The 21,916-nt window shown below is 40.2% G+C and overlaps 1 protein-coding gene across 1 annotated transcript in view; it reads right to left on the minus strand.

Annotated features, from left to right (window-relative positions):
• Nucleotides 1-7,848: 7,848 nt before the first annotated feature.
• The window catches only part of sim2 (SIM bHLH transcription factor 2), a 93,892-nt gene continuing 79,824 nt past the window's right edge, over nt 7,849-21,916 (minus strand). Inside the window, exons 9-11 of the mRNA XM_043701233.2 lie at nt 19,943-20,108; nt 12,215-12,623; nt 7,849-9,421 (exon numbers count right to left, since the gene is read on the minus strand). Coding sequence (XP_043557168.2) covers nt 8,697-9,421; nt 12,215-12,623; nt 19,943-20,108 — 1,300 coding nt within the window. The 3' untranslated portion in view covers nt 7,849-8,696. The remainder of the gene's footprint in view (nt 9,422-12,214; nt 12,624-19,942; nt 20,109-21,916) is intronic.

Below are 21,916 nucleotides of genomic sequence, written 5' to 3' on the forward strand. Positions count from 1 at the left end.
GGAACAAATCGATTCGAGGACATCCCAAATGGCCTCTTACTTCAAGGACCGCAATTTCCCCTTCCTCGTGATCAATAATACCCTCCAGCATATTTCCTCCACACCTCCGCCCTTGAACCCCCATCACGCCATCTGCAACAAGGATAGAATCCCATGGTTCTCACTTTCCACCCCACCAATCTCCGGATGCAACACATCATCCTCCACCATTTCCACCATTTACAGTCAGACCCTACCACCAGAGATATATTTCCCTCTCCACCTCTATCAGCATTCTGCAGAGACCATTCCCTGCACGACTCCCTTGTTAGGCCCACACACCCCACCAATCCACTGTCCAGTCCCATCACCTTCATATGTCACCACGAGAGGTGCAAAACCTGCACCCACCCTTCACCCGTCACCTCCATCCAAGCCCCAAAGGATCGTTCCACATTCGGCAGACATTTTCCTGCACATCCAAACACCTCACCTACTGTGTCCACTGTTCTCGATGTGGTCATCTGGAACTGTTCAGAGAACATCTCCGGGACACACGCACCAAACAAACTCACCGTCCTGTGGCCGACCATTTCAACTCCCCCTCCCACTCCACCAAGGACATGCAAGTCCTGGGCCTCCTCCACTGCCAAATCTAAGCCACCTGATGCTTGGAGGATGAATGTCTCATCTTCCGTCTTGGGACCCTCCAACCACACAACATCAATGTCAATTTTGCCAGTTTCCTCATCTCCCCTCGACCCCACCTTATCCCAGATCCAACCCTCCAACTAGGCGCCACCCTCTTGAACTGTCCTACTTGTCCATCTTCCTTCCCATCTAAGAATTCCACCGTCCACTCCAACTTATCACCATTATGCCCACCTTCATCTACCTATCGCCTTCCAAGCTATCTTCCCCCAGCCCTGCCCCCTCCTACTTATTTCTCCACCCCCTTGTCCCCCCATCCCCACCAGATTCCTGATGATAGGCTTATGCCTGAAACATCAACTCTCCTGCTCCTCGAATGCTGCCTGACTTGCTGTGCCTTTCCAGTGCCACCCTTTTTGACTCCACGCACCTTGATGTAAAGTATCCTCATTGTGAAGAACCACAAGAACTATCTGGTGGTCACTTCTACTGATAGTGCCAGATATATCTGCAGCAGACAGATTGGTAAGGATGGGGTTAAGTACACTTTTCCCTCTTGCTGGTTCTCACACTACTGGCTGCAGACTGAGTCTAGCAGTTCTATTCTTTAGGACTCGACCAGCTTGGTTCCCCCATCCAGGGTACATTCTGCAGTCTACTTAGCCTCAGTGTTTCCTTCAAGTGGTTTTCCACATATAAGAGTATTGATTCATCAGCTGAGGACAGGTTTGGGGGTTATGGTATGCTGTAATCAGCTGTAGGTTTCCTTGCCCATGTTTGACCAATGACACGAGAATTCATGGGTTCCAGTAGCAATGTTGCAGACTCCCTCAAAAATATAATAATCGCAGAATCTCCGACTGTACATATCTCAAGAGTTACCAAAGGTCAGAAACTGATTAGGATTGGCATAAACATTGTGGCTATGACAGCAGGTCAGAGGCTCAGAACATTTCAGCGAGTCACTCACCTCCTGACTCCCCAAAGCCTGTCCACCATCTACAAATCAAGAATGTGATGGAATAGTCAACAATCTCTCCTCATCTCAGTCCTAAATGGCCTACCCCATATCGTTAAATTGTGACCCCTTATTCTGGATTCTTCTGTCGCTGTGATATTCTGTAGCAGCCTGCAACTGCTCAAATGAAATGAAAATCATTAAGAAGGGAGGCCAGAAATACACGCCCAGCAATTGAAATAAACAGGGCATCAAAACTGGCCAAAAAGCAAAGAATACCGGGAATGTCTGACCCAAGACAGACACAAGTGACAATTCTGCCTGGGGTCCTTGCAAGATCCAAGTCAGATCATTGAAACTAGAGAGGCACCAGTACACATTAGGAACTGTGAAAAGGCAACTCAACCCTTCCTGACAAACAAACATCGGGCAGACATGCCTTAGTAAGACAAAGACCAGGTGTATATTCTGGGCTGAAACCAGACTTCCAGGCCCAAAAGCAGACAGATCGAAGGGGTTGCTGTTATGCAAGCCATTGAAAGCCATTAGCAGCATTTCAAGGTGATAAAGCCAATTTATTTGATAACACTGATTGGTTAAGTCCTCAGAAAGTCCCAGAAGGTAGTGAGGAGAGTATAAAATCTAGCCCGGCAGGACTCGGGGCACCCCATTCCCCAGCCTACCTGGAGTTATGTTGGGATACAGCAGTGACCACAGCAATTCACCATCTGACCAGAGAGATAATCATCCTGTGAAGAGAGGAACAGACTGAACAATTTGGCAGACTAGCAGAAGTCACAAGTATCTGGGAAGTATTTTAAGTTTCCAAAGAATTGAATAGTTAGAAATAGAGTTGTTAAAAGTGTAAAATTTAACTCTTAACCTTTGTTGACTTCAAATAAAATTGTTGGTTCATTGACTGCAGACTCATGCTATGTAGTCTTTACCTAATCTATGCTAAGGTGCCTGGGTAAATTAACATTCTGTACATTGGTTGAGGAGTCTATGGTGTCTTTGAGACACCCTGTTCCAGCCAACAATTCCTTCTGCATTTACCCTGTCTACTCATAGTCATATAGGCAAAAATGAGTGTTATAGATGCTGGAAACCAGAGTCTAGATTAGAGAGGTGCTGGAAAAGCACAGCAGACCAGGTAGCATCCAAGGAGCAGGAAAATTGATGTTTCAGGCAAAAGCCCTTCATCAGGAATGGAGGCTCATAGAGTCATATTGCATACTTGGAAAGGTTTAATTTGGTTCTATCACTTATTCAGTGTTCTAACTGAACATGGTCTTCCATATGGATTCTTCTCCTATCACTATTGTTATGAAGTTGAAGGAGTATACTGTACCTTTAAGAGAGAGTGAAAATTGATTTGCATTGACAGCTTGCAGGCACCTGTCATGTGACTGACTAGCAGTCTCAGAGTGTACTGAAAAATTGAAAATATGTAACATTTGGCTGTGAAACAAATGTCTGATGTTTGGTTGCTATGTTGATAACCATTCAAATTGAAATTATACCCCAGGATACTAAAACCAAAATTAATTTGAATTTATTATTTTGCCAACATCAAACCATTGAGATGATCTGATGCTGGGGTATAAAGAAGCAGACATTTTGAGAGTTAGCCAGAGAGAGAGATCAACTGCCATCAACACATTCTCTATCAAAGGTATCTTTTTCATAGGAAACATCTTTGTATCAAAGGACTGAAGCCAGAGGAAGACAGATACTGATGACATTGATGACAACAGCCACTGTGTGGTTTGAAGTTATGTTGATGTAATTTTAATATGGATTTTTATCAGAACTGTATATTGTTACACAGTAGGAGGTAGATAACAAACGTTGAAGAGAAAGGAGGCTCAGAGTTGTAAATAGTTGTTGTTTAATGTTCATTTTTAGAGTTAAAGAATGAATTGATACTTGTTCCTTAAATAGTGGAATTTCGGAGTTCTCTGTCACTCATACTTTAACAGATTGTGGGGCGAGGTGAGCTTTTCTGGGTGTTTGGTTTAATTAGCAGAAGGGTTCACCGCTGTGTTGTAAAAGCCTTTTGTCCTGTTTGATTCTAATAGGACATTCTGACAAGTGTGGATTATGGAATCATGGACTATAGGGTAAAATAACAAAGATGAATGAATAACATGCCTTGAATCATATTTCTTTCTGAATATATTTTTGGCAGAAATGGTCAAGAGAGGCTACATATGTTTTGTAACAGGAGATCTGGAAGCTATGGGCTCTCATGAATTGAATTGTTCTCCTTTGTCTGATGAATCAGTATTCCTCCATACTCAACATCGTTTGAGGAAACTCTAAGGGCAGCAAGGCATCTGAATGTACTCTAGTAGGAGATTTTAATGTACACCACCAAAAGCAGCTTAGCAGTACTACTGACTGAGCTGGTTGCCTCCAAAGGGCATAGCTTCGACACTGGATCTGGGTCAGGTGCTGAGGGAAACAACAAAAGGAAAGAAACGTACATGATCTCATCCTTGCCAATCTTCCATGATAGTATCAGTAAGAGTGACCAATGCTCAGGGCCTTGTGGAGACAATATCCTGCCTTCATATTGAGAATATCCTCCGTCATGTTCTGTGGTGCTATCACCATGATAAATGAGACAGGCCTAAAGCAGACTTAGCAACTGAACACTGGGCATTGTGATGATATTGTGGTTTTAAGAATTATACTTTGTCCTGGTTTTTTTTTGAAGAGAGGTTTTAAGGCAAAGGTGGGAGCAGTCTACCAGAGCTACTAGAGTAAACAGCTTGTGAGGCTTTGGGTCTTTTTCACATAGAAGTAGCCTGAATGGGTGTGGTCAAACTCACAGAACCAGGATCTTTAGTATCAGTTTTCAGCAGTTGCTGTTGGGGTCTTGAAGAAGTGGAAGCAAGTTTTCCCCTCTCAGTTACAGCCAAAAGCTAGGGGTTCTCTTCCTGCTGCTGGAGTTGCATTTGAGATCATCTGGTTTCTCTATCTGCCTTTTGCCAACGGTATGTTTATATTGGAACACTTAGTTACTAGCAGTTCGTGTATCTATTATTCGGTTAAGTATTCCAATAGAGTGAAGTTATTCCAATTCATTCTTTCTTTTGTTGTATTTTAACTACATTGCATGAGTAAAGTGTGTTTTGCTTTAAATCTGATAGTTCGGCCAATTGAATTGCATTTGGAATGCAACACCTTGTATTTACCTTTAAACTGAGAAAAAGTTAGGATCTAGGATATCTTCTTAATATATTTTGACAGAGTTTGGTCTGATCCATAACAGCATCGAGAGGCACTGTGGGCCATTTACAACAGATTTGTACACCAGCATAATCTGCAACCTTATGGACCAGCATAGCCCCCACTCAACCATTACTATCAAGCCACGGGATCAACCCTGATTCAATGTAGAGTGCAGGAGGGCAAGCAGGAGCAGCACAAGACATACCCAAATATAAGATGTCAATCTGGTGAAGCTGCCAAACAGGACTACTTAAATACCAAGCAACATATGCAACAAGGTGATAGACAGAGCTAAGAAATCCTGTAACTAATGAATCAGATCTAAACTCTGCAGTTCTGTCATATCCAGGCATGAATAATGGTGGACAGTTGCTGCAAATGCTTCAGCGAAATCAGCCAGAAGTGCTGCATGGTTGATCCATCTTGGCCTTCTTCAGTCATCCCCAGTATTACAGATAACAGTCTTCAATCAATTCAATTCACTCCACATGATATCAAGAAACAGTTGGAAGTACTGGAAGCTGCAAAGAGCTATGGACCCTTACAATATTCCAGCAAAAGAACTGATGACTTGTGCTCCAGAACATGCTGCCTCCCTAACCAAGCTCATCCAGTACGGTTACAACATTGGCATCTACCCACTATATCCTATACACAAAACGGACAAATCCAACTTAGTCAATTACTGCCCCTTAAGCTACTCTCAACCAAAAGTGATGAAATGTACCATCAATAGTGCTATCAAGCAGCACCTACTCAGCAATAACCTGCTCAGTGATGCCCAGTTTGGGTTCCGCTTGGGTCACTCTGCTCCTGACATAATTATAGCCTTGGTTTAAACATGGACAAAAGAGCAGGATTCCAGAGGGGAGAATGATATCAAGGCAGCATTCTATCAAGTGTGGTATCAAGGAGCCCTTTCAAAAATGTAATCAACGGGTATCAGGGGAGCAAACTCTTTGGTTGTTGGTGTCATATCTGTTGTGGAAGATAGTTGTGGTTGTTGGAGGTCATCTCAACTCCAGAACATCCTGCAAGAGTTCCTCAGGGTAGTGCCCTAGGCCAAACCATCTTCAAGTGCTGTGTCAATAACTTTCCCTCCATCATAAGGTCAGAAGTAGGGATATTTGCTGATGATTGCACCATGTTCAGCAGCATTTGAACTCCTCAGGTAGGATTACACCTCCTGATGCTCCTGGCTTGCTGTGTTCTTCTAGCCTCCTGCTTGTCTTCCTCAGATACTGAAGCAGTCACGCTCAAATGCAACAGAATATGAACAATGTCCAGGCTTTGGCTGACAAGTATTAAGTAACATTCACACCATGCAAATGCCAGGCAGGCAATGACCATGTCCAATAAGAGACAATACAATCACTACTGCTTGATATTCAAAGGTGTTGTCATCATTGAACTCCCCCATTATCGACATTCTGGGGGTTACCATTGACTAGAAACTGAATAGACTCAACACATAAACAATGTAGCTACAAGAGCAGGTCAGAAGCTAGGAATACTGCAGCGAGTAATTCACTTCCTGTCTGTCCACCATCCACAAGGCACAAGTCAGAAGTGTGATGGAATACCCCCCACGTGTCTTAATGAGTACAGCCCAAACAATACTTGAAGCTTAACAACATCTAGGACAAAGCAGCCCACGTTATTGTCACCACAACCACAAATATCCACTCCCTCCATCACTATCGCTCAGTAGCATCAGTGTACACGATCTACAAGATGCATTACAGAAAGGCCTTGAAGATCCTCAGGGAGTACTTTCCAAAACCCACAACCACTTCCATCTGGGACAATGGCAGCAGATACATGGGAACAGCATCACATTCAAGTTCCCCTCCAAGCCACTCACCATCGGGACTTGGAAATATATCGCTGTTCCTCCACTGTTGCTCAGTGAAAATCCTGTAATTCCCTCCCTCAGGTCATGGGGGTCAAACTACAGCATGTGGACTGCAACAGTTCAAGAAGGCAGCTCACCACCACCTTCTGAAGGGCAACTAGGGATCGGTAATAATTGCTGGCCAGCCAATGATGCCCACGTCCCACAAGTGAATAATAATTTTTAAAAACTCACCTCTACATCCCTTTATGTTCATAAATTCCACAGATTGACTACAGTCTAAGAGAAGAACTTCCTCCTCAGCCCAGTTTTAAATGAGTAGCTCCTTATTCTGAGATTCTGCCTCTGGACCTAGACACCCACAAAGGGACACAACCTTTCAGCATCTACCCTGTCAAGTCTTGAGTGTTTCAAAAAGGTCATCTCTCACTATCCTAAACACCAGTGAGCACAAGCCAAACCCAATCAACCTCTCCTCATAAGAAAATCCCTTGAGAACTGGAATCAACTTAGTAAGCCTTCTCTGCACTGCCTTCAATGCCAATACATCTTTCCTTAGATAAGGGGACCAAAACTGTTCACAATATTCCAGCTGAGGTCTCACTCATGCCTTGTATACTTTTAGCAAGACCTTCCTATTTTTATACTCCATTCCATTTGAAATGAAGGCTAACAGTCTATTTGTCTTCCCTTTTTACCTGCTGAATGTGTAAGCTAATTTTTATTTTAACAATTGATAGTCTTTTTCTATTTAAAACCAATGGAAGGAAGGTCAAGAGGTAATTATAAGGAAGAGCAAGTGCTGTTTGCCGTCACTTGTAGACAAATCCAGTTCAGTATGCTCAGGTTAAGAATTTTAATTATTTATACATAAGTATTAATAACTTAGTGGTTCAGAGTGACCAGAACAAAAATGACTATTTAACTTTGCTATTTCACTTTTAAAATGTTCTGAGATGATTATCCACATTCCTGAATTAAATTGTTGGTGTGAATTGACATTAGTAAGGCAAATATTTGATAGCTAAAATTAAGCTTACCTTTTGTCATAAGTAGGGAAGTTAACTTGATCAGTACTTGTTTAATTCTCATTTATTTATTGGAATTAACATGAAAATTCAGGGTTCTCTCTTCTTCTGTTCAGTCTGTGAATAAGTCCTTATCCTTTACTTTTGAGTAATATTTGTGGAAAATACATCTGTATTTTAGACAGACAGCACATGTGCTGTATGTTTTTTTTAGGTTTTGATCTACTGGAGACTACACTGTGAAACTGCTCAGATGTGATAAGGGTTAGCAGTGATCATTTAGCACAGCATCCTCTGCAAGTATTTTTCATACCTTGCACATACGAAGTTATTTTGTCAGGTTTATGATTTAGAAATAATTTAGCTTGACAAAGCAACTTGGATCTCATTGAATTTTGCAGAAGGAGCAGTTTGTTATTTAAAATTCTCAGTTATAACTACTGAGTAATGCATAGGTTGCGTTTATCAACTTGTACAAACTGCTGAGCAATAAAGAACCTTGCTTTTGATAATTCAAACCATTTAATATATAGTGTTATTCCTTCATGAATTTGAAATAAAACCTTACAATGCAGGCAAGAAATAATTTTCTGTTTGGCATTGACAATGTCCATTATATATAAAGTCAATAAGATAATTGATTTTAGTGGGGGAAAGCATATTGTCAATAATGCAAGTGAGAAGTAATGCAACATTCTGTGAATGGTTCCATGTGCACACATTGCAGATATTGCACAAGTGATAACGATTTGTGTTTTTGACTTCTTGAGAAGATGAAGCTTCAGACTTTAAACTCCAGAAACAAAGAAAGACATCAGCAACTCAAGACACTAGAAAATGATTTTTGAGCTTCAGAATATGTTATACATGAGTTTCCAATACAGCTGCAAGTCTGGAATACTGTTGTACCCTGAAATGCAACAGAAGTTCTTGTTTAGTTACTTAGTAACAAATGCGCTCTGTATCGACATGAATAAATCCCATGTCACCTCCCATTTGTTATTATGACAGATGTTCCTATGTAATGAGGAAGGACAGGTTCTTGGTGCATATCTGGTGAAGAGCTCAATGCTGGACTTGGGTTTCTGTAGCCAAAAGAATTCTTCTCATCAGCAGCATATCCTCGATGTTCCATGATGTAGCCTGTAACAGCACAAGGTGATCTTTGGAAGGTGTGCTTTGCAAAGAACTGGCCGTAGCTTAAGGATCCAAGCTGGGTTTGTCCTGAAGTCCCCATGCACAATGGCTCCTGCTGTTCACGTACCCTCTCTTCATTCAGTTTTGTTGTGCCCCGAACATTATTCACGCTGTCTGGGCTGGCTTTGTGAGGATTTCCACGTTCATACTGGAGCTCTTTCATACAAATCCTCCTAGTTTGTTCATATGGTGTTTGGACTGGTAAAAGCTGTTGGTTTACCCTTGCCACTGACTTGGCTGCATCACAGTCTGATTTAGCTAACAAAGAATTATTCAAAGAGGGTGAAAAACACTTCCCATCATTGCATAATTTCTCCTGAGAATTGTGTTTGAACAGTACCTTACACTCTTCCTTGACAACATGCTGTGTGGCCTGCAGTACTTCGATTTTGTTTTGCTTTACAGGATTAATGTAAGGTTCTTCCTTATATTTGTTGTTTGGTCTTGATGATGCACAACTTGAGAAGGTGGCAGATGTCCCTCCTTCACAATGCCGACTGTTAGTCAATGCACCTAAATGAAAAAGAAAGTATTAAGAAAGTGTTAAGCACAATGTGATGGGAATGCAATAGATGTTGAACGAGTACTAAATTGGTGACTGCTGTTTCTAATTAGCTTAGTTTGTTTGGTCAACGTTCAATTATTTTCAGCCTCCCATTTAGGTGCTAGCAAATCAATATTTCAAGAGTCCTAATAAGAATTCCACTTAATTTTGCAAAATGAGACAAGTGTTTGATTTATTATTAAAACAGAAACTGTACCATATGTTGTCTCTGGTATTTTGGAACATTGGGAATAATAAAGGGAGCTACCATGCCCATTTAATCTTTATAGACAAATGTACCTTCCATCACTGTTTAACCTAGTTTGTGAATTCCATCGTCATATATAGGATAACAGATGATCTACAATCAGTTATAAGCTAGTTATAAACTGAGATGTTCTGACAATTGAAAGCAATGATGACTCTAGTAATCCATGTCAATACACAAGATTGAAAAGCAGCTATGGTATCAATTATTAGGCTTAAATTAGGCTACTGGTTTTGCAAAGTGATAGATAACATAAACAATCAGTTAACAAAGGTTATCAATTTAAATGTTTGTTGCATAATATTTAAAAAGTGCTGTAGTAGCTTGTTCTGCCACAAGGAGCCCAAGGGATTTTAAAAATATTTAAAATAAGTATCAAAATACTTTAAATAAATTAAATATTAAAACATTTCAAACAAACATTTTATGCATAAAATATTTTGGGAAAATTGCTTCATTTCTGGAAAGTGTCGGTTAGTTGTTAACATTAATAATACCAGCGAATGTCAGTGACACACAACACTCTGTTTAAGAGCAAAGTACTTGGGCTATGCCCAGCAAGTCCAAGAATGGAGATTAATTATTGTACCTTTTTTTTTCTCATACGATTAGATTAGATTACATTACAGTGTGGAAACAGGCCCTTCGGCCCAACAAGTCCACACCGACCCGCCGAAGCGCAACCCACCCATACCCCTACACTTACCCCTTACCTAACACTACGGGCAATTTAGCATGGCCAATTCACCTGACCCGCACATCTTTGTGACTGTGGGAGGAAACCGGAGCACCCGGAGGAAACCCACGCAGACACGGGGAGAACGTGCAAACTCCACACAGTCAGTCGCCTGAGGCGGGAATTGAACCCGGGTCTCAGGCGCTGTGAGGCAGCAGTGCTAACCACTGTGCCACCGTGCCACCCACATTTGAATGGGAAGACTAAAATAGCCACTTGTAATCCTAGCAGTTATCACTTAACATTGTGTACAGTCACACAGTGGGATAATCAATAGTAGACAGCTATTCAAATCATGACGTAAACTATTTTTAAACTATATTTTGAATATAAACAGGGCTAGAACAGTAAAATGTATTTTAAACTGATATTTTGTTAAATGTTGTGCGTGAGCTATTGGGGGAAGTTGAATAGACTGGAGCTATTTTCTCAGAGTGTCGGAGGCTGAGGCGTGACCTGGTAGAGGTTTATAAAATCATGAGGGGCATGGATAGGATAAGTAGACAAGGTCTATTCCGCAGGTTGGGGGAGTCCAAAACTTGAGGGCAGAGGTTTAGGTTGAGAAGGGAAAGATTTAAAAAAGACTAAAGTGACAACTCCTTCATGCAGAGAATGGTGCTTGTATAGAATGACCTGCCAGAGGAAATGGTGGAGGCTGGTACAATTACAGCATTTAAAAGGCATTTGGATGGGTATATGAATAGGAAAAGTTTAGAGGGATATGGGCCAAGTGCTGGCAAATGGGACTAGATTTATATTAGGACAGCTGGTCGGCATGGATAAGTTAGACTACTGTGCTTTTCCAGCACCACATTCTCGACTTTAATCTCCAGCATCTGCAGTCCTCACTTTCACTGAGTTGGACCGAAGGGTCTGTTTCTGTGCTGTATATCTTTATGACTCTATGGTGAGCAATTAGAGTTTTATTTAGGAATGCAGATAATCATACATAAATTAATAGGAACATTTTGATACTGAATCTTTTTTGACATTTCATTATCTGAATGTTTTAATGTTTTCCTTTAAAGCATTCTATTTTAATGAATTTTATAATGTACAATGTGGCTTTAAAGTAACACCATTTAATAACTTTTAGAAACTGTGCTTAAGACTTTCATGAAAGCAAACTACTGACAGGAACTGTGCAGTGTAGTGACTCAGTGATTAGCACTGCAAAAGGGACCTGGGTTCAATTCCACCCTCGGGCAACTGTTTGTATGGAATTTGCACATTCTTCCCATGTCTGCATGGGTTTCCTCCGGGTGCTCCAGTTTCCTTTTACAGTCCAAAGTCCAAAGATGTGCAGTTTAGGTGAATTAGCCATGAGAAATGTAGGGGTAGGATGGGTCTAGTTGGCATGCTCTTCAGACGGTCAGTGTGGACTCAATGGGCCAAATAGTCTGCTTGCACACTGTAGGGATGCTAAATACAATATGCTCTGTCAGATAAGAGATTATAAGAAGGGTCCATTCACCTATGGATAATCCCTTGGCATTGTTCAAAGAGCAGAGTGGAATTCTCTTTGATGTCCTGATCAGTAATCTCTCTTAACTAGCACTACTAAAAATGAATTAACTTATCACACACTGCATTTGCCATTTGTGGGATCCAGCTATATATAAAACAACTTTATTAAAGCATTGCTATATTTGGCTGTACATCAGAGATTGCACCTAAAAGAAACGACTTGACAGCAAATGAAAACTCTGTGTAAAATATACATTCTTAAGTGGCTGTTAGTGGAATAGCATAACTTACACTGATAATTCTGTACAGAGCTGTACTGGGATTCACTGATAAGATGATCCTGTAGATTCTTCGAGGGAGACTGACTGTGAGCTGATGATGAGCTTGTCAGATGCCAGCAGTTGTCACTTGTTGCCTGAAATGCACCCACATAGAACCTTGCTGTTTCACAAGGTGACCTTTGACTTTGAGCTATCCGACGAGGCGTCATCTGTTTTTTGCTGGCAAGCACTTGGGGGTCCAATGGGAAGTGTCCATAGGTATAGGTGAGTGGGTGTCCATGTGACGAGGCATAAAGCAGTTCACTGTTCTCCTCATGAGAAATGTCTTCCTGGGGTGATACAACGTTCAGCATACGGCTTCCTCCCCAACTACTGGTGTGGCCACAATCAGCTTTCTCAGTGTGGAATGAATTATATTGCTGAAAATATGAAGGAAAGAAAAGGATGTCAATTTTAAAGGGGGTCAAAAGAGGAATTTAATTTCATTTTATAATCTTCTCTAAAGCTGTATAAAAAAAGAGGATGCATACAGTTTTGTCAATATTTATATCATCCACATTCTCATTTCCATGAAGTTGATTATATTAGATTTTCTAGCGAATATTTTTAAATGGTTCCCAGAATATTAGCCAATCTTTGTAAATTCTAATACCTACGGGAGCTCATTTCCTTCTTTCCCAAGTCCTGATGAAATCAGAGACATTTATAATTTTTCAACATTAGTACCACACAGAAGAAAGCTTTTTTTTCATTTGTGCAAGGATCCAACAAATCATTGACATAAATCAGCTCTGAGCTCTGCTAGAAAAAGACTTTAAAACCAGTTTCTGTGATTCTAATTATTTTACTTGATTTTAAAAGGCACAAAGGGAGTCTTCATGAAATTTTAACAAATGTCCTTATTCTCCTTGCAAAATGCCATTGAATCATCCTTCTACATTCCATCTTTTCATCTGATTTTTATTTCTTTAAAGCAGTTGGCAATCTGTTGCTATGTCATTTAATGTTAAACGTGTTGCCAATGGGAAACAGCCAACACTCAATTCAAAGGATGTATGGCGTTTAGCACAGTTCAACTCTCAAAACATGCTCATTTGTATCCTTATGCAAAAGTAGGCTTCTAGAGTATTCACAAAGTTGATTTAATTTTTAAAATTTTTATTGATACAATTTGATACTGTTATTCTGAGTAAGAAGCATTAAGTCACATTTTGCTTCACGTGACTTCCACAGATATTTTAGGCCAAAACTTTGGTCCAAACAGAGGGATGACCCCACAGTTGGCAGAGGAGACATTACGTTAAGCCTTATTGCCTGTATGCTGGGTCCAATAATTCCATAGGCAACATTAATATAACAGATTAACTTGTTATTTATTTCATTGTTTTTTTGGGCCCTGGCTGAGCACAAATTGGTTGTTGCTTATGTTTATATTATAGCAGTGACTGTACTTCAGCAGTATATAAAGGAGTAGTGGTAGCATGGCAGTATTGTGGTGGACGAGCAAGCCAGAGCATTAATGATGACCAGATAACCACTATCAGTTGTTGTAAAAAACTCCATCTGGTTCATTAATATCCTTTAGGGAAGGAACTCTACCATCCTGAAGTGATTCCATGCTGTGGGCCATTAAAGGAAAGATGAACTAGCCAAAGACACTCACGTCCCATTAATGAAAAAAATATTGGCTGTGATTTCCTTTGTCCAGACAACACAGAAAGCCAAAATCAATTCAAGTTTGTTTGTTCTTCATTCATTGTTATGGAATGATAAGGAGGGAAAGGGTTCAGCTACGGTCCAGTGGTGTTCTAATTGGGGTGGACTGCATCTGAGAATGCCTCGTAGGAGCAGGTTTAGGATCAGAAATTGTGCCCTCCAAAGTAAAATAGTTGCCATTCAGGATTTGAGCTTGAATATAGTGAGGTATTCAGGTACTGTTGAGGCTTCTGTAATTTGTTCTACTAAGGTTCAGTGACTGGTTTGTAAGTTTACTGTGTTTAGTTTTTTCAGTTTTAGTGATAGTGGAGAACAAAACACTAGGGACATTTGAAATATTGACAGATGCTATAATGTGCAAATTGGACACAATGAACTGAATAGCCCTTTCTCTTTACTGACATCTTTGATCATCTGAAAAGTCATATTGACACATTCAATCAGAGTTTTAACATAGGTCATTATCATTGTGAGACTAAAGAATAATTTATAAGGATGAAGAGATATACCATGAGTTAAGACTTACCAATTTGCAGGACAATGAATGTTCTTTTGCCATTAGCCTGGTATAACCACTAGTTGCCACCAACCTCCCCACTAGTTTCAAAAAATTGCATTATTACACTGTAATTATGAACTAAATTCACTGTAGAAAGTTAGGGAGGCTATTTCAAGAAATTAATAGCCAGTTTTTGGAGTAAATTACTGGTCCTGACATATCACTTAACCCTGGGAGACCCAAACAGGAGATATTTAAATTGTGGAGTGTCACTCCCACAAGTTGCAAATTGTTTCTGTAAGTTTATAAATATTAATTTATAAGTTAAAAGTTTTAAAAAATGTTTTGTATAGCCTTACCTTTTTCTTTTTCAATCCAAGCTTTCCCTTCCTTCAGTTTCTCCTTCTATATCTGATTTTTATTCATTCAGCACATTTCCTTCCCCATTGTTCTCTTTATTTTTTCCCTACCTTTAATATAATGGATGAATCTCGGACCCATCATTTATCAAGGTCTCAAAAATGTTGATTTTGTTGCTCCATTATTAGCTCACATTTCCAGCATTGTTCACCTGTTTATTTAGGTGTTACAATTGCCCTTTGAGATCCAAATGGTGTCTACAAATCTCAATGCTATCCTTTTGATGTCTTGAAAACTTGGATCAAGTCATCTTCAAACTTCTCAATTCTAGTGAAGACAAACTTATTTTGTGTCATTTCTCCTCACAATTTAGTTTTTGGAGTCCAGGACTGAAAAATTGGGGTGGTTCGTGCCATTTTTTTGGATGCCTTTGGAGATCCAAAATGATGTCCATGATGTGCACTCACACTTAGGGTGAATTGGAACAAATGCCATGTTGGTAAGGACGTTAGCACATACTCAGTGAATAGCTGCTGGAACTACCTGGGTCAGACAGGTTATGTTATTAATCAGCATGCAATGCTAATGTGTTGCCAGTGTCATCCTGGAGCTCAAAGCTCAAATAAACATCTTCCATAACCTCAGACAGCTGAACACACATTCTATAGGAGGAAACTCCCCACCAAGTGCTATTGAAAGCAATCATTGACTACTTATATGTTAGCTGCCTGATTGATTTCTTCTGGCTGTTGCTACCATTCTAAAAATATTTGTGCTTTTGATAGTTTTTAAAGTTGCTAAATCTGACAAGGATTGGTGTGACAAGTGTAAAAGGACATTTCACTAACTGTAAGTTTTTATGCAAACCAGTTGCCCCCAGACATGGCTGAATTAGTTGACATTCTCATCGGTATAAAACACTATCTAGAGAATTTTTGTTTGTTTCAGTGACTGGAGAAGTGGTTACAGATCGATGTCAAGGTTAACAATCCATTCAATGGCTCCAGATACCATAGGTTGAATGGTTGTGATCTCACTGGATTCTTAGAATAGGAATTTAGCAAGAGGGCAAAGCTCTGACTTGGATGACCACGATCATTAACTAGCTGTACTTTAGTGTTCAAATCATTCCTGAATCATTCCCAAGCATTTTAGGGTTGTCCAGATTTCCTTTGTAAGTTTGAAACCTGGTGTTCTCCACTGGGGTAAGTGACATTTGCAGTCAGTCAGGTGGCACACCAATCTGAGGTCGAGCTGCTGACAGTTTGTGAGAGTTTGGAAGGAATTAAAGTTGAGGCTGTGAATTTTCAAATGCATATGTGGGGCTTCTGAAGTCCTCTGTTAATGAGAGTGATTGTGAGCTATCAGTTGGAGACATTCTTTGAATAGGATGTTGTTCTTGCTGACATTTAGAGAATGAACAGAGACAATGCAGAACAAATCTACACTCATCTGTCCCTAAGCACTGATCAAAGTAGAAGATTCTATCTCAAGTGGTGCAAAGGAGCCAGGTAACTTTCTCTGTTACTGATGTATCAGTCTCTGCAGCTCTCGGATACTCTGAGCTGAAACTCCTCTTGCTGCAAACATATACTGCAGCAATGTTTTCCCTGGGTCACACTAGCATCCAGAAGCTTCCATATGAGACATCACCCACCCTGCCATCCTCAATGTGATTTAATTTACTTCTTAATTATTTTATTCAATTATTTATTCTTTTAAGTATATTTTATAACCCTTATCACTATTTCCTATGCTACGTTAAATCCTTGGAATAGAATCGACCTTAACCATTTACCAGATACTCATAAAACCTCTTCTTCTTTAGGAGATTAAGAACAATGCTCAATATAAACCCCTGTGCTGAGTTGATGCCAGGTGCCTCCAAGCTCCTTGATGTTGACAGTAGGTTTTCTGACAGGTTTCTACATTCTTCAAGAATTTCCAGGGTATAGACCCATCAATTTGTTTTTGCAGATTGCCTTACAGAAGTGATTATCTCAATATTCTGCAGTAGAACTGTGACTGAGCTGATAAGTTGGCACTTACTATATATAACGAGTACCCTGGTTTCAGACCACTTGGGCCCAATGTCTCAACAGATGCAAGAACCGCCTCTATTCTATGCTAACCTTGAATTTACATGGAGTGCCAGGGTCTGGCCTGGTGGCTGTTAGTGTTAAAAGGTTAAATGTACCCGCATCCTCAATATCCTATTATTCTTCCATCACTGCCTGAGTATCTTAAAGGAGAAACACATAAGGGTAAGATTTGGTTGTGGGATTGAGATGCATAGTAGTAAAGGTGGGGAAGAGTTGTAGACTTGCATCATCTACCGCTTGTCAGTCTGAAGCGTGTGTGAAATGAACAATGTTAGGATGAAAGAAATGAGCTAGGTATAAGGGTGCTGTCATTCTTGATGGTCTCAGACCTACCATAAGTCACATCACAGTAGGGGAATGCACTGTCTCTTTCATAGGGTTTATGACATGCAGTCATTCCTGAATCTCCTGCTGCCGCTGTTTCTATGTCATCTTGAACTGGAATGAAGAGGAAAGGGTGTCAGTGATTGTGGTGAAATTTTTTAGGTGATGTGATGGCTATGGCTGAATAGTTGGTTTCTAGTTGTACACAAGCTGTGAGAAATAGATGTGAGGCTTGCAACAGTGCTGAGTCTATAAAGGAATGGAAACATATGAATGTCAGGATTGAGCCCTGATGATTGGGAATATAGGGAGGTGAGTGATGGAGTGGGAGCAAGGCAGTGGTGAATTGAGAAGTAGCAGAGGATTGTGGTGTATCTGGAAAGATATGTCATTTGAGAATGCATCTACTAACTTTAGTCACTGGCTGTACTGTCTGTACTGTATTCAGCTCCCTTGACTTGATTCCTAACATTAATTTTGACATATATGTGTTCTTATTGCCTTTGGACAATTTATCTGGCCTGTGGGTGCAGAGTATTTGTCCATTCCACCTCCTTTACTAAGACCTCTAATTGCAAGGTCTATGAAGCTTTGAGCTGAAACTTTATTGCTGGAACAGCACAGCAGGTCAGGCAGCATCTAGGGAACAGAAGATTCGACGTTTCGGGCACATGCCCTTCTTCAGGCATGTGCCCGAAACGTCGAATCTTCTGTTCCCTAGATGCTGCCTGACCTGCTGTGCTGTTCCAGCAATAAAGTTTCAGCTTTGATCTCCAGCGTCTGCAGACCTCACTTTCTCCTATGAAGCTTTGAGCCAATGCTTTCTCATGACATTTTTCAATGTCGCCTCAGTCAGATTCATTTATCACATGAGTGCCAATGTTTGGTCCAACTACAGTCTAGTTGCCCTTTCTAAGGTGTAAGCTAACTTTAAACAATGCAGGCTAACTTTAACTAGTGCTGGTTAAACATGATATTGAGCCCTGCTAACATACCCAGTGAATTAGTATTGTGGTTAACACTGGCTGGATGCAGTAATCACTGAAATGGGAGGCAGCATGACATTGGCATGCTTCTTGGAATGCAATCAACAAGTTGGTTAATCATGCTTTCTGCTCATTTTCATGGGTTATTGACTTTGGTCTCCTCTAATGTTTTTGAAGCCATTACCCTGCCTGGTGAATTATTCCAATATGTAAAATTACTCACTATAAGATGACTTATGACATTGTTCAAAGATTGTCATGTTACGTGGCTCTATTCAACTTACACAGTTTAACTGTTTTCTGTATTGCTTCCATCAATGTTAATTCACTGGTCCAATACAGTACCAAGTTGTAGAAGGATAATATAGTACAGGAGACCTTCAGCCACCATGTCTGTGTTTGCCAATTAGCCTGACTTACCTGGTTTTCCTATAGCCTTGCATATGTTTCCCCTTCAAGTTGCTTATGCAATTTCATTTGAAAGTTATTACTGAATCAGCTTACACCATCCTTTCTGGTGGTACTTTCCAGATCATGACAGCTCACTAGTTAATAAACAAACACCAGGAGTTTCAGACTCTCCAGGTTTTACTTGGAAGTTTTCAGATGCAACATGAGTGGAGTGCTGCTAACTGCCTCCAGGACTGAAAAGAACAAATATCATCCAGGGTTCAAGTTCCTTTATACTATCCAATGAACTACATTGCAAAATGTAGTGCCTGCTCTTTCGATTAAAAATAATTCCAGTCTCTAATCTAATCTCTCTATGGTTCAAAAGCCTGCAGCCTGCCAGTACACACCAGTACACACCAGTAGACGATGGACATTTAGATGAAATAGAGTAGGACACTTGCTGTAAATGAGTTTACTGTCTTCTGGCGAGGAGCATAAAAATGACAATAAGTATCAGAAACTTAAAATGGTCAGTTTGGAAGAGTTACTGAAAAAGAACTAGGCTACTTTTCAGTTCAGTTCTCAAACCATTAAGTATTTAATTTTACATTAAGTGGAAGTCCAATGTATGACTATAAATTGGAAATAGTTTTTCATTAAGAGATGCATATACAGTGCTTCCCTTATTTGACTCTCCGGAATTATTACTGAGCTGAAAAGCAATGAGAATTTAAAAGTAAACATGTAGTCAAAATCTTGCAGATGTCATTTCCATCTCTAAATTCATGTTTGAATATGTAATAAAGAATTCAGTATGTGCTGGTTTGGATATCTCATGCTACTGTAAAACAGCACTGTGCGTGGCAATAGCCCTTTGTGTATCGTGTTCTAATATGGTCAGATGTAGGTTTGGGCTTATTACTCTCCACAGTTCTTGCCCTCGGCCAGGCTGTCAGTGAGAAGTAGAAAATACAAGCCAAGTGCATCCCCATAGGGAGTAAGTAAAAGTCAAATGAGTCATCCTGGATGATTTTTGTACACTTCCTATTGCTTTAATCAAGAAAGGCTTTGCCAGAGAGGCCCACAATCAGCTCATCTGCTTTTTTTCATCACATCCTTCAATTTGCACCACACCACATTCCAGTGGGACATGCTGCTAGGAAATGGGCCAGAGTAACTCATGGTGACCCTTCCTATAAGAAAACATCTGCCCTCTGTTCCAGACCTCTCCTTCACAACTATGCTGTGAATACATGCAGACATTAATTTTTGTACTTTATGCATAGCAAGCTCAATTCTTCAACATCCTACCATATCTGCACAAATGGGTCAGGGTCATAATATTCCATAATATGCACCTGCGGATAAGGAGATGTCTTTAGTTTTGATTTCAACTTGGCAATTTTGGGCTTCAGTTGTTTTTGGCTTTCATGTGAGGTAGGCAGCAGCATCTTATATGGGAATGAGGACTTGGTGGCTGTAGTCTGGTCCAGTGACAGTTGTAGCTCTTTGTATTCAATGTCCCTGCAACATAAGATTCAATAGCATTCTAATATGTGGTGATAATTTTAAAACAGCATTAAATATTAGATTATCCAAAATAATCTTAAAAATCCAGTGACCATTTAATACAAATTCATTGACTTTGTCTTTGAAAATAGCTCATGAAGGAAATTAAATCCACAAGTGTTCAAACAGCAGTATTAACTGTAAGTAATTGCCAGCTGTATATCCGCTTAATATCCCAATCTGTCTCTTTGTCAGGCACCAGCTGATAGACTTGTCATGGTCATTTCCTTTTGACCAGGACTGCCTGTCAGACATCTGGAATGTGCCTGGTGTACTATTGATTTCATCAGATCAAGAGTGCTCACAAAGCCCGTTTTTGCATATTAAAAAAAATTAAACTGAAAATTTATTGCACTTTGATGTTCAGCAGGAACTGCCTGTTGAGGAGATGACTTGTTTTATTTCCTGCTGCGTAAAATCACAAGACTGTGAATTCACAGAAAATAAAGCTTGATGAGTTGTATTATCTTATCAAGAAAAGCTTTTAATGGCTTTGTCTTACACTCATTATTTGTGATTCCAGATGATTTAAAATATTACATTTTGTTAAATGCAGTTTCACTTGCAGGAGTGGGAAATAACAACTTATCATGAAACATAATCTAACAACATTTCTCAAACACTAGGTAAAACACTTAATTGGTATAGTTAATGAAAAGATGAGTAATACAGCTGCATAGTAATAGTACTGTAGATTTTATTAAATTGGCCTGTTCAGACATACGATGACACATGCTATGGAGCTGGTGGGACTTGAGTCCAGGCCTTTCAGTGCAGGCTTGCTGCATTGGCCCAGTGAAACTCAGCACAAGCTGGAAGAACAGCATTTCATTTACTTCTTGGGAACCCCGCAGCATCAGGACTCAATATTAAGTTCAATAATTTTCAGGCCTGAACACCTTCTTCCCTGTCCTTTACCCACCCCCATACCCCGTCCCTGTCATCACATGGCCAACCCGTTTTCACCTACTTATGGTTCCCATTATCAGTTTTTCTTTCTCCCTAGTAAAATATTATCCATCCTTTTGTCTCCCTGACTATTTCTCTCTCTCTCTCTTTCATTCCTTCCTTCCACCCTCCCATCTTGTCCTCAGCATATACACCACCTTTTCTTAGCTACTGTCAGTTCTGAAGAAGGGTGACTGGACTCAAAAAACATTAACCCTGCTTTCTCTCAACAGATGCTATCAGAGCTGCTGAGTTTCTACAGCAATTTCTGATTTTATTTTATCTGCATAGAGTTGCAGGTGAGCAGGAAACTACCTTGGAGCTATTAGGTACCTTATTATAATATTCAACCTGGTCTTTACCTATAGTGTTACCGAACTATTCTGCTTTAACAGCCAGTGCATTGGTTTCCTCAACGATCAACAACCCACTAGGGTCACTGAAACAAGTATATTGCTTCTGAGGAACTGGCAGGCTGGGAGGGCTTTGAATAGAAGATATCCAGCCAGGTCTGAGGCTGCTACTCACAGCAGTCCTTCTCAAAAGATCATTTTTTAAATTCATTCATTCATGGGTTATTGGCATCGGTGATTGGGCCGTATTTATTCCCATTCCTGGTTGTCCTTGAGAAGATGACGGTGAGCTGCTTTCTTGAACCATTGCAATCCGCGTGTTGTAGGTAGACTCACCATGTTGTTAGCAAGAGAATTCCAGGGTTTGACATAGCAACAGTGAAGGAATGGTGATACATTTCCAAGTCAGGATGGTAAGTGGCTTGGAAGGGAGTTTACAGGTTGTGATGTTTCCATGCATCT

The sequence above is a fragment of the Chiloscyllium plagiosum genome, unplaced genomic scaffold (genome assembly GCF_037043375.1).
Source record: "Chiloscyllium plagiosum isolate Xiang-an unplaced genomic scaffold, Cpla_swu_hap1 HiC_scaffold_12, whole genome shotgun sequence".
In the NCBI taxonomy this organism is placed as follows: Eukaryota; Metazoa; Chordata; class Chondrichthyes; order Orectolobiformes; family Hemiscylliidae; genus Chiloscyllium; species Chiloscyllium plagiosum.